We start from the raw sequence: 15134 nt of genomic DNA, 5'->3' as shown, positions 1-15134 counted from the left end.
CGATGATGTATTGGAGATATATATGATTTTTATTTTCTAGTCTCTTACATATAAGCTTTGCGATTCCTTTCCAGTACCTACATAATATTTACTATTTGTGATTTTACGTTCACTTCTACAGTTTTTATACAGCGTCATTCAAATATTTAATTTTAATCTGCTGGGATCTAATACTTGCTTTATGCGTCTCTTCCAATATGAGCATCCTAATATGTTCCTTTTTCCCAAATGTCTCAGTCCAGACCTGACGTAAAAGAGGATGATTGTTCAAAAGAGAACCAATATCTTCTTCTTAAAGTTTCCTCTCCTATCGGAGGTTGGATATCATAATGGCTATGGTCACTTTGTTGGCTGCTGCTCTGAATAGTTGTAATGAACTACAGTTAAACCATTCTCTAAGGTTCCTCAGCCAGGAGATGCGTCTTCTTCCTATGCCTCTTCTTCCTTGGATCCTTCCTTGCATAATAATTCTCAGCAACTCATATTTTTCTCCTCTGGTAATGTGACCCAAATATTCCAGTTTTCTAGTTTTTATACTTTTCATAATTTCTAACTCCTTATTTAAACGTCGTAGCACTTCAACATTGGTAATCCTTTGAACCCACTGAATTTTCAATATTCTTCTGTAACACCACATTTCGAACGCTTCTATTCTTCTTATGTGTTGTCTCTTCAATGTCCAAGCTTCCATTCCGTATAGCAATATAGAAAATATGTAGCATCTTAGAGCCCTCAATCTGAGAGGCAACTGAAGGTCTTTGTTTGTAAGCAGTGTCTTCATTTTTATAAATGCTTGCTTTGCAGTTTCAATTCGGACTTTAATTTCTTTGCTTTGGTCATTTTTGTCATCAACCCAGGTTCCCAGATATTTGTATGTCTTAACTTTTTCTATTTGGGTTTGCTCTATCATTAACCTTTCATTTCCATGTTCTGTTTTTGAGACAATCATAAATTTAGTTTTTTTCTTGTTTATTTTTAGTCCGTATCGAATGCAATAATCGTTAATTCTATTTAGCAATTCTTGTAGTGATTCCAGGGTGTCTGCCATTATAACGGTGTCATCAGCGAATCTTATGTTATTTACTATTGTTCCGTTTATAGAGATTCCATCACTTAGCTCCGCTATCGCTTCCTGAAATATGGCTTCACTGTACAGGTTAAACAGTAGCGGCGACAGAACACAACCCTGTCTTACTCCTCTCTTTATATCAATATTCTCGGACTCCTGTTCTTCTATCTTTATATTGGCCTTTTGATTCCAATACAGATTGATGATAATTCGTAAATCTCGTCTGTCTATATCTCTGTTTTTCAATAATTCTATTAGTTTTTCATGTCGGACCCTGTCGAACGCTTTTTCGAAGTCGATGAAACAGGAGTAAATATCCAGGTTCATATCTAAGCATCTTTGAGAGAGGACATTAAACGCAAACAATGCCTCTCTTGTTCCAAGTCCTTTGCGGAACCCAAATTGGGTATCATCCATATCATATTCTAGCTTTCTGTATAATCTTCCATGAATCACCTTTAGAAATATTTTGAGGGTATGGCTTATTAGTGATATTGTCCTGTAGTCCGAACAATCTTTGGCGTATATTGTTTTTGGTATTGTTACAAAGGTGGACACCAACCATTTCTGAGGGATTTTTCCGGTTTTATATACTTCATTAAACAGATCCAGTAGTACCGGTAGAGTTTCATCGTCTAGACATTTCAGTAATTCCGCAGGTATTTCGTCTGGACCTACAGTTTTTCCGTTTTTTGCGTTTCGTATTGCTTGTTCGATTTCCTCCATTATAATCTCTGGTCCCGTTTCGCTGTCGATTTCTTCCGGTTCTTGTCTATTATCCTCAAACAGATCTGTTATGTATGTCTTCCACTTTTTTAATTTCTCTTTGAATTCTATAATAATTTTTCCATTTATATCTTTAAGAAGGCCATCTCTCTTTTTTCGCTGTGTATTTGTGATTTCCTTAATTTTCTTGTGCATGTTAAAGCTATCATACTTTTTAGAATATTCTTCTATTTCACTACATTGATTTGCCAGCCAGGTGGATTTGGCCTCTTTTATTTTCTTTCTTATTAATCTCTGGATTTCCTTGTATTTTGCCTTACTCCTGCCTTTATGTTTCCTTCTTTCCTCCATTAGCTCTAGGATTTCTGAAGTCATCCATCTCTGTTTTTTTATTATTTTTGTGGATAATATCTTCTTTTCTGCCTCTACTAACGTTTCTTGTATTACGTTCCATTTGTCATTTACATCTGTTGTCTTTATCACTTCTTGTTTGATTTTCTTTAAGTTATCATTTATTTCTGCTTTTAGCCTCTGACGTACAGGTTCTTCTTTTATATTTGAGACATCAAATCGTTGTATATTTGTTTGTTTTTGGATATTTTTCAGTTTTATCTTCATTACGCCTACTAATGGATTATGATCTGAATTTATGTCAGCTCCGGGGTATGTTCTCACAGACTTTATAGTGTTTTTATATCTGGATTTGATTAAAATGTAATCTATCTGGTTTCTTACAATGTGATCTTCCGAATCCGCCGGTGATATCCAGGTATAAAGTCTTCTTTTAGGTAATTTAAATAAGGCATTCATTACTACCATCTCCTCGCTTTGGCAGAATTCGACAAGTCTGTCCCCCCTTTCATTTCTTTCTCCCAAGCCAAATTCTCCCACACATCCATCCACTTTTCCTTTTCCAATCTTGGCGTTGAAATCTCCCATCACCAACAATATGTCATCTTTTTTTGTGGATCTTATGATTTCGTTCAATTGCATGTAGAACCTTTCTATCTCGACCTCATCTTTGTCGGCAGTAGGTGCATATATTTGGACAACGTTTATCTTCTTAGAGAATGTTTGCAACTGAATCATCATCAATCTTTCTGAGTAGGGGGTAAAACCAACGACAGATTTATTTGTCTCTTTGTCTACAAGTATGGCAACTCCATATCGATGTCTTGCATCATTGTTACCAACATAATACATTATACCGTTGTTTGTGGTTAGTTTTCCTGAATCGGGCCATTGAACGTCGCTGATACCGAGTATATTTATCTTAAGGCGATCCATTTCAGCTGTTAGGTTATCGAGCTTACCTGGTTGATACAAACTCTTCACGTTCCATGTGGCCAGTCTTAGGGTTCTTCCTTTTTCCTACCTAGAACCAATATAGAAAACCACTAAGGAGAGATAAAAGAAAAAGAATAGTAGATAAGATTAAAAGAAATAAGCAAAAGGGTCAGAACTTAGTAGATAAAATATAGTAAAAAGTATAAAGGCACTGCGAGATCACTGAGAATTAAGTCACAGGACAAAATACAATCGAGAAAGATAAATGAACAACGAAAATTTGGAAACATAATATCATCGACAGAGAAAAGAAAAAAGGGCATAACAAATTGCCACAAAGAACAAAGAATGAGACACAACCTTAATAAATCTTATTAAATTTGAAATAATTTCATTTTATAATATTTTTGCATTAAAGAAGATTGAAATCGTGCAAGAAAAGAAAAAATCTTGTTGATAAACTTGTTGTATTATTTCTGTGTACAACTGGTAAATCAGTCGATAAAAATAGACCGCACTAGAAATCTATTTTTAAAAAAGGATTCAAGCCGAAGGGGTATAAATATATTATTTGAACTCCAACATGGCCGATTCCAATACCAGTAAAAGCGATTGCAGTTTCTTTCAGAAATACTGTGAACATGCAATAGGACAGCTATCGGAAAATGAATTAGAAGAATTTAGACAAACTAAAGATGAAAATTCTAGAATTCAGTTGCTTTACGAAGCCGCAACAAATATACCGATAACATTAAACGAACTGAATGGCAAAAACTATGAGCTTTCCCAATCCGAAAAGTCTAAAGGAAATACATATTTTGCAAAAAAGGATTATTATAATGCGTTAAAATGTTACAATGATGGCATTATAAAGTGTCCCCAAAACTCAGGTACCTACCTCTATTTAGTATTACAGTACTTATATTTAATGTTTTAAGTTGTATATTGTGTATCAAACATTTGATAAAATAAATTTAACACCCATATAATGAACTTTGATAGACATACTCTTGGTTAGGGTGTTTATTTCAGTCCTAATTACCTCTATATTTTTTATACGGCGCGCTCTGGACGTTTTTTAACTTCAAAAGGTAAATGTCTTTAAACATGTTCTAAAATAGATAGGTTCGTTAAACTTCGGTCCGTTTACCTATCGTTTAACGATGATGGAAGATGTTATCAACGCTTATCTCGCTTTAGTTTAAGTTTACAATGATTTTCTTATGCCATCGGCGTTAATATTTATAATTTTAATTAAAACATTTATATTTTTTCCGCTTCTTTGTTATCATAAATTCCTAATCCTTTGTGTCTATATATAATTTAGCTCTCCAGGCCTAGCTAGAAGGTCCATGGATCGGTTTACTATTCTTTCCATTCTCTCCTGTTTGCTGCTTTATTTTTACTTCTTCTTCCTTCACGTATGTAGGCTTTATTAAAGCCTGTTTCTTCTTCAATATTAGCCTCCTTAATTGTTTAAATTATCGCACCATCTTTTTTTTGGTCTGCCAATAGTTCTTCGTCCATTTGGTGACTTATCTCGTGCTATTCGTACTATCCTATCATCTGCCATTCTACTAATGTGTTCGTTTCACTCCTGTTTCCGTTTTGTCACCCATCCATTTATATCTTCTACATTGCATGATCTTCTTATGTTTTCGCTTCTCTCCCTATCCAACAGACTTTTCCCTGATATTCGTCGAAGTATATATTTTCATCTCTGTTGTTTCTAGTAGTCGTCTCGTTTTAGATGTGTCAGGTCTTGTCTCCGCCGTGTATGTCAATATAGGTGTAATTGCTGCTTTATAGATTCTTACTTTTGTGCCTTGTCCTATATAGGTGTTTGTTCTTCCAGATTGTGCCATTAAGAGATCCCGCCGCTTTACTTGCTTTTAAGCTTTGTTGTCGTGCTTACTCTTCAACATCTCCGTAATTGGTTTTATCTATTCCCAGATATCTAAACTTTGCTTCCTGCTTTATTATTTTCCCATCAATTTCGATTTTACATCGTAGTGGGTATTTAGATGTTGTCATACTTTTGGTTTTTTCTGCTGGTATTATCATATTGTATTTCTTGGCTGTTGTATTGAAGATGTCTTCTGTCTCGGCGATTAATGCGGCATCGTCTGTATAACATAATATTTGGATTTCCTTGTTCCCCATTCTGTAGCCATGACCTTTACGTACTGCTTCTATTATTTCGTCCATTATTATACAGGGTGAGTCATGAGGAACTGTACATACTCCTACCTCGTATAGAGGCTCCTATGGGGAATAAGAAATGACCATTAAAAAGTATCTGCTCCCATTGTTTAATAATATACAGGACGAGTTTCGCATTTTGACAGAAATTTGTTTTCGTCATAATTTTTGAACGGTCAGATCGATGTGTCTCTTATTTTGGCCAATCGTTACACTATTACCACCTAATCAACTAATTTATTCAAACTAGAAAAACATCAGGTCCGGCTTTAAAAAAATTAGTTCGTTTGGGTCTTAGAAAAAATTTCACCCTGTATACGCTTTTTGAAAACTCTAATATGAATTTTACAAATTAGACAAATAGGCAATTAAAATGGCATATTTATTTTTTTCCGCACACGATTACTTAATTTTTTATAAAAAAAATCAAATTTCACTATGAATTAAAAGTTTGGTAAAGTGAACCATGTATTTAAAAAAAAATAACTTTTATTACAAAAATTAATTTTTTTTGCACAAATAAGTAATTTATGTTACCATCCAATCAACTGATTTATTCAAACTAGAGAAAAATCAGGTCCGGATTTAAAAAATTAGTTCGTTTTGGTCTTAGAGAAAATTTCACCCTGTATACGCGTTTTGAAAACTCTAATATGAATTTTACAAATAAGACAAATAGGCAATTAAAATGGCACATTTATTTTTTCCCCACACGATTACTTAATTTTTTATTAAAAAATCAAATTTGTCAAAATCGGAATTTTAACCTAAAAATGAAAAAAAAATGAACTCACGGTTTAACTCGCTACAACTCTGTTCCATTTTAATATTTTTTTCTGAAATTTTTACAGCACATACCTCTTACCATTGTGAAGACTATGAAAATTGTTGTAGACTTTCAGTCTTCTTCTTGTAAAAGTTGCAAACTTGTGAATCGCAAAAATTAGGTGGAAAAATTTAAAATTTATCAATTTGATCACGTCTATGTTAAACTATAGAGTCCAAAAGAAGTGTTATGGGAAGTTTTAGATGTAGACGTGTTATAGAAAAAAAAATGGTAAAACTTTTAATTTTAAGAAAAACGTTGTTTTTGTAAATTAATTTTTGGAAAAAAAGTTAATTTTTTTAAATCTATGCAAAAACTTTGCCAAACTTTTTATGCATAGTCAAATTTGATGAAAAAATAAATATGCCATTTTAATTGCCTATTTGTCTTATTTGTAAAATTCATATAAGAGTTTTCAAAAAACGTATACAAGGTGAAATTTTTCCTAAGACACAAACAAACTAATTTTTTAAATCCGGGCCTGATTTTTTTCTAGTTTGAATAAATCAGTTGATTGGGTGATAACATAAATTAAATATTTGTTCAAAAAAATTCATTTTTGTAATAAAAGTTATTTTTATTTTAATCTATGGTTCACTTTACCAAACTTTTAATTATTCATAGTCAAATTTGATTTTTTTTATAAAAAATTAAGTAATCGTGTAGGGAAAAAAATAAATATGCCATTTTAATTGCCTATTTGTCTAATTTGTAAAAATCATATTAGAGTTTTCAAAAAGGGTATACAGGGTGAAATTTTTTCTAAGACCAAAACGAACTTATTTTTTAAATCCGGGCCTGATTTTTTTCTTGTTTGAATAAATCAGTTGATTAGTGGTAACATAAATTAAATATTTGTTAAAAAAAAATTAATTTTGGTAATAAAAGTTAATTTTGTTAAATCTATGGTTCACTTTACCAAACTTTTAATTCATAATCAAATTTGATTTTTTTATAAAAAATTAAGCAATCATGTGCGGAAAAAATAAATATGTTATTTTAATTGCCTATTTGTCTAATTTGTAAAATTCATATTAGAGTTTTCAAAAAGCTAAAAAGCTAGACTAAAACGAACTAATTTTTTAAAGCCGGACCTGATTTTTTTCTAGTTTGAATAAATAAGTTGATTAGGTGGCAATAGTGTAACGATTGACCAAAATAAGAGACACATCAATCTGACCGTTCAAAAATTATGACGAATAAAAATTTCTGTCAAAATGCGAAACTCGCCCTGTATATTATTAAACAATGGGAGCAGACACTTTTTAATGGTCATTTGTTATTCCCCATAGGGGCCTCTATACGAGGTAGGAGTATGTACAGTTCCTCATGACTCACCCTGTATTAGAGAGCAGTAGGCTTAACGAGTCACCTTGTCTGACTCCGCTTTGTACTGGTATAAACTGTGTTAGTTTTCCACTTCTCTTTGCCTGTATTCGATTATGGAAGTAGATGTTTTCGATAGTTTGTATAATAATAATTGGTATGTTTCTTCTATACAGTAAGTGTACGACGTCTTCGACTTGGATGCGATCGAAAGCCTTTGTCAGGTCTATAAAACACAGATATGCTGGTTTATAGGTACTCAATGGCCTTTTCTGTGATTTGTCTTAGTACAAATACGGCGTCAACGCAGGATCTTCCGGATCTGAATCAGTATCTACCATTATGCTGTTTCTCCATGCGTCTGGTATCTTGCAATGCAATATTAGTTTTCGTATAAGTTTTGTTAGCTCTAGGGTTATACTTTCTCCTCCGTATTTTAGAAGCTCGTTGGTTATTCCGTCTGGTCCTGGTGACTTTCTATTTTTAGGTGAATTTATGGCTATCTCTACTTCCTGAAAACTGATTTCTATTTCGTGTCTTAATTCAGGGCCTATGATTCCGTGCACTGTAGATATCTACATGTCGCTTTCTATCGATATTTGAATATCAAAATATTTGAATTTTTAGCTTTAATTGAATTATTTTCTAGTTTTGCTCGGTTATTTTCTAATTGATAAACTAGAGCAAAACTAGAAAATAATTCAATTAAAGCTAAAAATTCATATATTTTGATATTCAAATATCGATAGAAAGCGACATGTAGATAACTACAGTGCACGGAATCTAGGCCCAGGTACGCTATTGTGTTGATTATTATTTTCCTTTCCTTTAAATAGTTCCGTCAAGTATCTTTCATATGTTATTGTATTCCTTTAATTCTGCCATTTCTTTCCGTTGGTTTCTTACGAATCTCCATATTTGTTTTTGTGTACCGTAGAAGTCGCTTTCCATCCTTTTTGTAAACTGTTCCCAGTGTTCATTTTTTGTTCTTCTTACCAACTGCTTTGTTTCATTTCGTATTCTTCTCTTCTTCTTTATTTTTACAATTTGGGATTTTAAGTTCTTACCTATATGTCTCATTTCAACATCCTTCTTCCACCTGGTTTTCAGCCTACCTTTGTTTGGCATCTTCTGGATATGTCCCGACCACCTCAGTATTTGTGATTTTATGATTCCTACGATATTCGGTTTTTCATACCTCTTCTCGTGTTCTATTTGTTCTTTTTATCCACATTCCATATACATTATTGGAAATATTTTTTCGGAACATAGACACTTTCAATGCAATAAGTTTCTTGATTTGCAATTAACCAGTGTGAATTTCAAGACAACGTCGTGATGTTTCGTATTTAATTCATTTGTTCGACTGCACTGAACTGAGGTGCCCCATCGGATTGCATCGTTTGCTTGCGAAGGCACGCGAAAGTGCGATAGCGAGCTGTAAAGGGATTACAATCGAACAAATGAATTAATTTTAAAACATCGTGACGGTATATTGAAATTTACACTGGTTAATTGCCAATCAGAGATGTCAGTTCGGTGCAGTCAAACAAACCCTCCTTCCTTTGTAGGTAAGTAGTTTTTTGTAGCTTAGTGAATCGTTATACGGTATACCTACAAACTATTTTTTATGTTTTAGAAAAGTATCATAATCATCATAATCTAACCGTTATCGTCCGCTGCTGAACATAGGCCTCTTCTAAGTTTCTCCATGTCTTCCTATCTTGAGCTACCAGCTATCCAGTTCCCGCCAGTTCTCTTTACATCTTCACTCCAGCACGTTGGTGGTCGATCTCTGCTTCGTTTATCCGATTGTCCGCCCGCGGTCGCATATTCCAAAAATCTTTTGTTAGTCTAGCTGTTGTTCGGTGTTCTTGTCACATGACCTGCACATCTCCATTTCTTTTTTGCTACATGTTCTACTATGTCTTTGATTTTTGTTCTTTGCCTGATATTATTTGGTATTCTGTCTCCTTGTGATTCTTAGCATGGCCCTCTGGGTAACGCTTATTTTCTGCTCTTAGATTTTCAACAGCAGGAAAGTAATATACTGATAAGTTATTATGAATAATACAAATATTTACAGAAAACAACGATTACATTATCAGAGAACAAATAAATATATAACTATTATTATAGTCCATTTGCTCACGGTTTTTGCTCCATATTTTAAAGAACCGCTTGGATTGATATGAAATTTGGCATACGCATAGCTAATTTATATCTAACAAAGAAAAATTGATATTTCGTCGTCGGGGATGAAAAAATATACGTTAAAATTAAGTCCAGAAGTGGATAAACTGACTAATTTTAATCAAATTTTGTTCCATATACAGTTTTTTCAACTAAGTAAATATTTTTCGAGTATATTTGCGAGTGACTATGTTCATTTTTCAACATAAAAACCACAGTTTTAGACGGTTTTTCGCAAATAACACAAAAGTGTGTATTTTATTGAAAAAGATGTTCTTAGCAAAAATATTATAAATTATAAAAAAATTTAAAAAACTTGTTCACGCATGGAGTCTAGATACAGTAGAGGAAGTTGTAGCTCGAGAAAAGTGGGTTCTTATTCGTCAAATTCCAAGTCAAACATTTCAACGTGAAATAATAAAAAAAATGAAGCACTTTTCGAGCCAAACTTTTTAAAGTCTTTAGAAAAAGCTTTATTTTTGTTTTTAAAGAAAACAAAATTAAGCTTTAAAACAAGTTTAAGCCAGTAACGCGGAAAATAATGTTGGTCCCTTTTTTTTGGTAAAAGGACCAATGGAAAATTAAAAAAAAATTCATCCCAAATGAAATTAATCGTTACAGCTTTACAATTTACTTCATTTATGTATATTTATATGATCTGGAAGTTTCACCATTTCAAAGTGCTTATTTTTGAAAAAAAAAATGTTAAGAAAAAAATAATTTGAAATTTTGAAGGAAATGCCTTTTTTTCAAAATTTTTCCTAAGAATATATTTTCGATAAAATACTTACTTTTTGAGTTATTTCCGAAAAACCGTCTAAAAACGTGATTTTTTGGATGAAAAATTAACATATTCACTCACAAATAACTCGAAGAGTAGAATATAAAAACTGTATAGAACAACCTTTTATAGTTACTTAAAATTCGTCAGTTTATCCACTTCCGAACTTATTTTGAACGCATATTTTTTCATCCCAGTGGAGGGTTGGTACTCCCCTAGGGAAAAAGCACGCGTAGACACAATATCATTTTCTTCTTTGACATGTTAGCTATGTGTACGCCAAACAGCCAAGCTGTTCTTTAAAATTCAGAGGTTTTGCAATATTTTACCGTGACTGATTGCAGTAATAGTTCAGTTTAATGAGAGAAATAACGGTTCGTACACTTAGGGGATAAACGTAATAATAACTGCTATTTTTATATCTACCTCTACGATTGGTAAATTTTAAATTTTACAAGATAAAAAAATATTACTAATATTTCTCGTAATTTCGGTATTGTCAATTTTTTTTTCGGCACCTGCCGGCGCATTTTTGGTTCGGCGCCGTGGGGCACCGTCCCTCTCCGCCCTTATGGACGGGCGCGGCCCTGTTTGCTTGCGAAGGCTCGCGAAGGTGCGATAGCAAGTGGTAAAGGGATTACAATCGAACAAATGAATTAATTTTAAAACATCGCGACGGTATATTGAAATTTACCAGTGGCGACGCGTGACTTTTTCTGAAGTGTTACCAAAACCAGATGCAAAAAATCTTATTTAAAAAAATGAAGATATGGCTAAATGTATATATATATATATATATATATATATATATATATATATATATATATATATATATATATATATATATATATATATATATATATATATCAATAATAGCTTCAATAATATCATTTTGTATATCACTTGAAACTCTCGAAAAAACAGATGTTTATCTTTTCTGGCAATTAATGTTAACAATTCTCTGTAATTGCCTCGATTGTTAGAGTCGTCTCGATTGTTAGAGTCGTCGCACTCAAAATGACCACGAAACGCTAGTTCTTGTTTGGCCCAAAAACATACAGTATCTATTATAAGTGTGCTAAGGATATACCTATCTATTTTTTTAACAAACTCATTATGTTTAGCAATATTTGCTTTAAAAGCTTGGTTAAGAGAACTTTTGATTTTTGTTTTGCCAAACTGAATCAAATTGTATACATCTTACATGTAGGTAACGGAGAAATTTCATGTCTCCTTTTTAAAAATCTAACACTATTTAAATCGTGAACCTGGTCCACCCATTTTTCTGTAGAAACCAGAAGACATGGCCAACAATACAGTATATTTTTCTTGCAACCATAATATAACCAAGGATTTTCACTGTACCAACTAAATTTAAAATATCGAACTACTTTTGTTGATTCCTTTTTTAAATTGTTTAAAATAGGTCTTTCATTTTTAATCTCATTTTTTTCTTCAAAATTATACAAGGATGATTACTTTTCAAGTAGTTGATCGATTAAGAAGCGACACTCATCCATGGTTAACTGCAAGCACACTTTTTATAGGTACTGTCACCAATTTTAAATCTGGTAACAGCGCTACTGATACACAGCGCACTTATGCCGTCGCTTCTTCAAAATTTTCAGTCACTATAGCCGGTCCCGAGCGCCAGCGTGGGTATATAACCATTGTAACCAGAAATGAGTCTGGTAACAGAGTATAATAAAGTGCAACTGAGTCACATAAACTCGCCAATATTTTCGTGTCTACGAGTAGTTGGCTATTTACTGAGTTAGGTACTATTACCACATAATATAATAATATATTTCTATTGGTAAAAATATTGGTATATAGAATTATTCATCGTCATAAAATATTTATTTGCAAGATTTTTAACTGTTACCAATGGTAACAGTGGTTACATGGACGCTTCGCCAGTGAAATTTACACTGGTTAATTGCAAACCAAGAATCTAACTTATTGCATTGAAAGCGGCTATGTTCCAAAAAAAGATTTCCATACCTGTATATAATTTAGCTCTCTAGGCCTAGAAGGTCCATGGATCGGTTTACTATATTCTTTTCGATTCTCTCCTGTTTGCTGCTTTTTTTTACAATTTGGGATTTTAAGTTACATATTATGTCTCATTTCAACATCCTTCTTCCACCTTGTTTTCAGCCTACCTTTGTTTGGCATCTTCTGAATATGTCCCAACCACCTCAGTCTTTGTGATTTTATGATTTCTACGATATTCGGAAATATTTTTCTGATGACTTTTCTCTCCCACACTCAGTGACGTAGTATCAAAAAGTTTGTCGCGGGGCCCTTTTCCACCACTGATATGGCATGGTGCTAAAAAAATGCTCAACAAAAGAAGCAAAAACGCGTGTATAGAATAGAATAGAAATATGCTTTATTGTTACTAAAAGTTTTACAATTTTATGGACAAAGCTTACAAAGATTACGAAAAAAAAAAACAATAACAAGTACATACCGAAAAGAAAAGTTTACTGAAATTACATAAATCGTCAATATTATTACAAAATAAAAGATAATGAAATAAAACAAAACAATACAGGGTATGTATTTCATTAATAATTGGAACTGTAGAACTGTATTTTAACTGTAGATTCCTGGGCTCAAAATATTACGGGTTAACCCAAATCACCTGCTCCGAAAATGCTTCCTAAGGGAGCTGGATTTCTTTTAAGATGGCGTCTTTTAATTAGTTTTTTTTAATACCTCTAGAACACTTCTATTTAGAAAAACGAAAACTGGTACATCTATTTATCTTCCAGAGATAAATCGATTTCATAAATTGCGAATTTCTAATACCGGTCATATGCGTCCTCTTTGGGTAGGTCAACGGTTATATTATATCGCATAACTTTTTTGTCTTTGACTTTTAAGCATTTTTGACACTGTATTTTTAAATCGTGAGGTATTCTAGTACCTACTAAAAGTTACTATTACTTTAAGTCGGTAGGATACACCGTTTTATAGAAAAATCGATTTGAAAATATTTCGTTTTTTGAATTTGAACAAAATTTGAAAAAATGTTAAAAAAAACGGTGTATTTTACCGACCTAAATCAAGAGTAACTTTTAGTACTAATACTTCATAATTTAAAATCTAGTGTCAAAAATGCTTCAAAATTACCACACAAAAAATATGCGATAAAATAACCGTTGACCTACCCAAAACGGACGCATATGACCTGTACTAGAAATTCGCAATTGATGAAATCGATTCATCTCTGGAATAAACGTACCAGTGTTCATTTTTTGTTTTCATAGTTTTTTTTTTGAAAATTTTTCTTAAATTAAAAGCGCAAAGTTTTCAAATCGACAGTTCTAGAAAACGGTGTATCCTACCGACTTAAATCAGGAGTATCTACCTTTTATTACTGAATACCTCACAATTTAATACTTCAGTGTCAAAAAGGCTTAAAAGTTAAAGTCAAAAAAGTTATGCGATAAAATAACCGTTGCCCTACCCAAAATGGACGCCTATGACCGGTACTAGAAATTCCCAATTAATGGAGACGATTTATCTCTGGAATGTAAATAACGTTTTCATTTCTCTAAATAGAAGCGTTCTGGAGGTATTTAAAAAACTAATTACAAGACGCCTTCTTCAAAGAGCTCTAGCTAGTTTAGGAAGCATTTTCGGACTAGGTGATTGGGTTAAGTCTTAATATTTTGAACCCAGGAATCTACAGTTAAATTATTTCCAATGATTAATGAAACACCCTGTATATTGCAAAATTTAAATAAATTGCAAATTGCATAATACAACCTTAGAAACTAATATGTTCTGCGTATAAGACCCAAATATAGATAGGTAATAATAAACCTAATAAACTCTAATAAACCAAAGTGAAAAATAGATTTGAATTGTTGAGACTCATTGTTTTACAACAGATTGAGTTTTTTCAAGCCAAGGGTGAATAGACATTGAAAATGAAGGTAAACAAAGAAGCTCTGTACTTTAACGGCGAGCGACCGGCAAAATATAGATATAGGAATACCTAAATACAATTTATAGATAAAGAACAGATTACATGAAAATATAGGCAAACAATACACAGTGTTTCAATGTTTCAAATATTCAAAGGTAAAGCGATTACAAATATTGCAATTTGGCATTATACAATGTCTCACACACAGCCGACGGTGAATAGATAATAAAAAGTAGCTTGAAAACAAAAAAGCTCTGTAGTTATAGAAAGGCGAGAGGAAGAAAATAAATAGGTAAATATCTGTACATAAATATAGTTTGTATAGATAAATAATCCATTTCACGAAAATGTCGATTTCCAAACAATACACACTTTCAAAGCGTTTTAATAGTGAAGTAATTATTGTAGAATATTTTGTTCAATTTTTTGAATGGAATTTTGTTTCGACATGCCGCGCTGGGGCCCTTGCATGTCGGGGGCCCCGTATAATTGATACGGCGGCGGTAGCTGCGCCTCTCCCACACTTATTAGAGCATGAACTATTCGGATTTGTTCATCGTCCATGTTTCACTGCTATAAGTATTATCACTGTCTTAGTAATAATCCATTTCACGAAAATGTCGATTTCCAAACAATACACACTTTCAAAGCGTTTTAATAGTGAAGTAATTATTGTAGAATATTTTGTTCAATTTTTTGAATGGAATTTTGTTTCGACATGCCGCGCTGGGGCCCTTGCATGTCGGGGGCCCCGTATAATTGATACGGCGGCGGTAGCTAC

At 32.7% G+C, this 15134-nt stretch overlaps 1 protein-coding gene across 1 annotated transcript in view; it reads left to right on the top strand.

Annotated features, from left to right (window-relative positions):
• Window positions 1-3636: 3636 nt before the first annotated feature.
• Window positions 3637-15134, top strand: part of LOC126893196 (SET and MYND domain-containing protein 4) — a 28093-nt gene continuing 16595 nt past the window's right edge. The window contains exon 1 of the mRNA XM_050663152.1: window positions 3637-3972. Coding sequence (XP_050519109.1) covers window positions 3666-3972 — 307 coding nt within the window. The 5' untranslated portion in view covers window positions 3637-3665. The remainder of the gene's footprint in view (window positions 3973-15134) is intronic.

Source organism: Diabrotica virgifera, chromosome 10 (assembly GCF_917563875.1).
Source record: "Diabrotica virgifera virgifera chromosome 10, PGI_DIABVI_V3a".
In the NCBI taxonomy this organism is placed as follows: domain Eukaryota; kingdom Metazoa; phylum Arthropoda; class Insecta; order Coleoptera; family Chrysomelidae; genus Diabrotica; species Diabrotica virgifera.
Note: the sequence above shows the minus strand (reverse complement) of the source record. Positions and strands in the feature narration are given on the sequence as shown.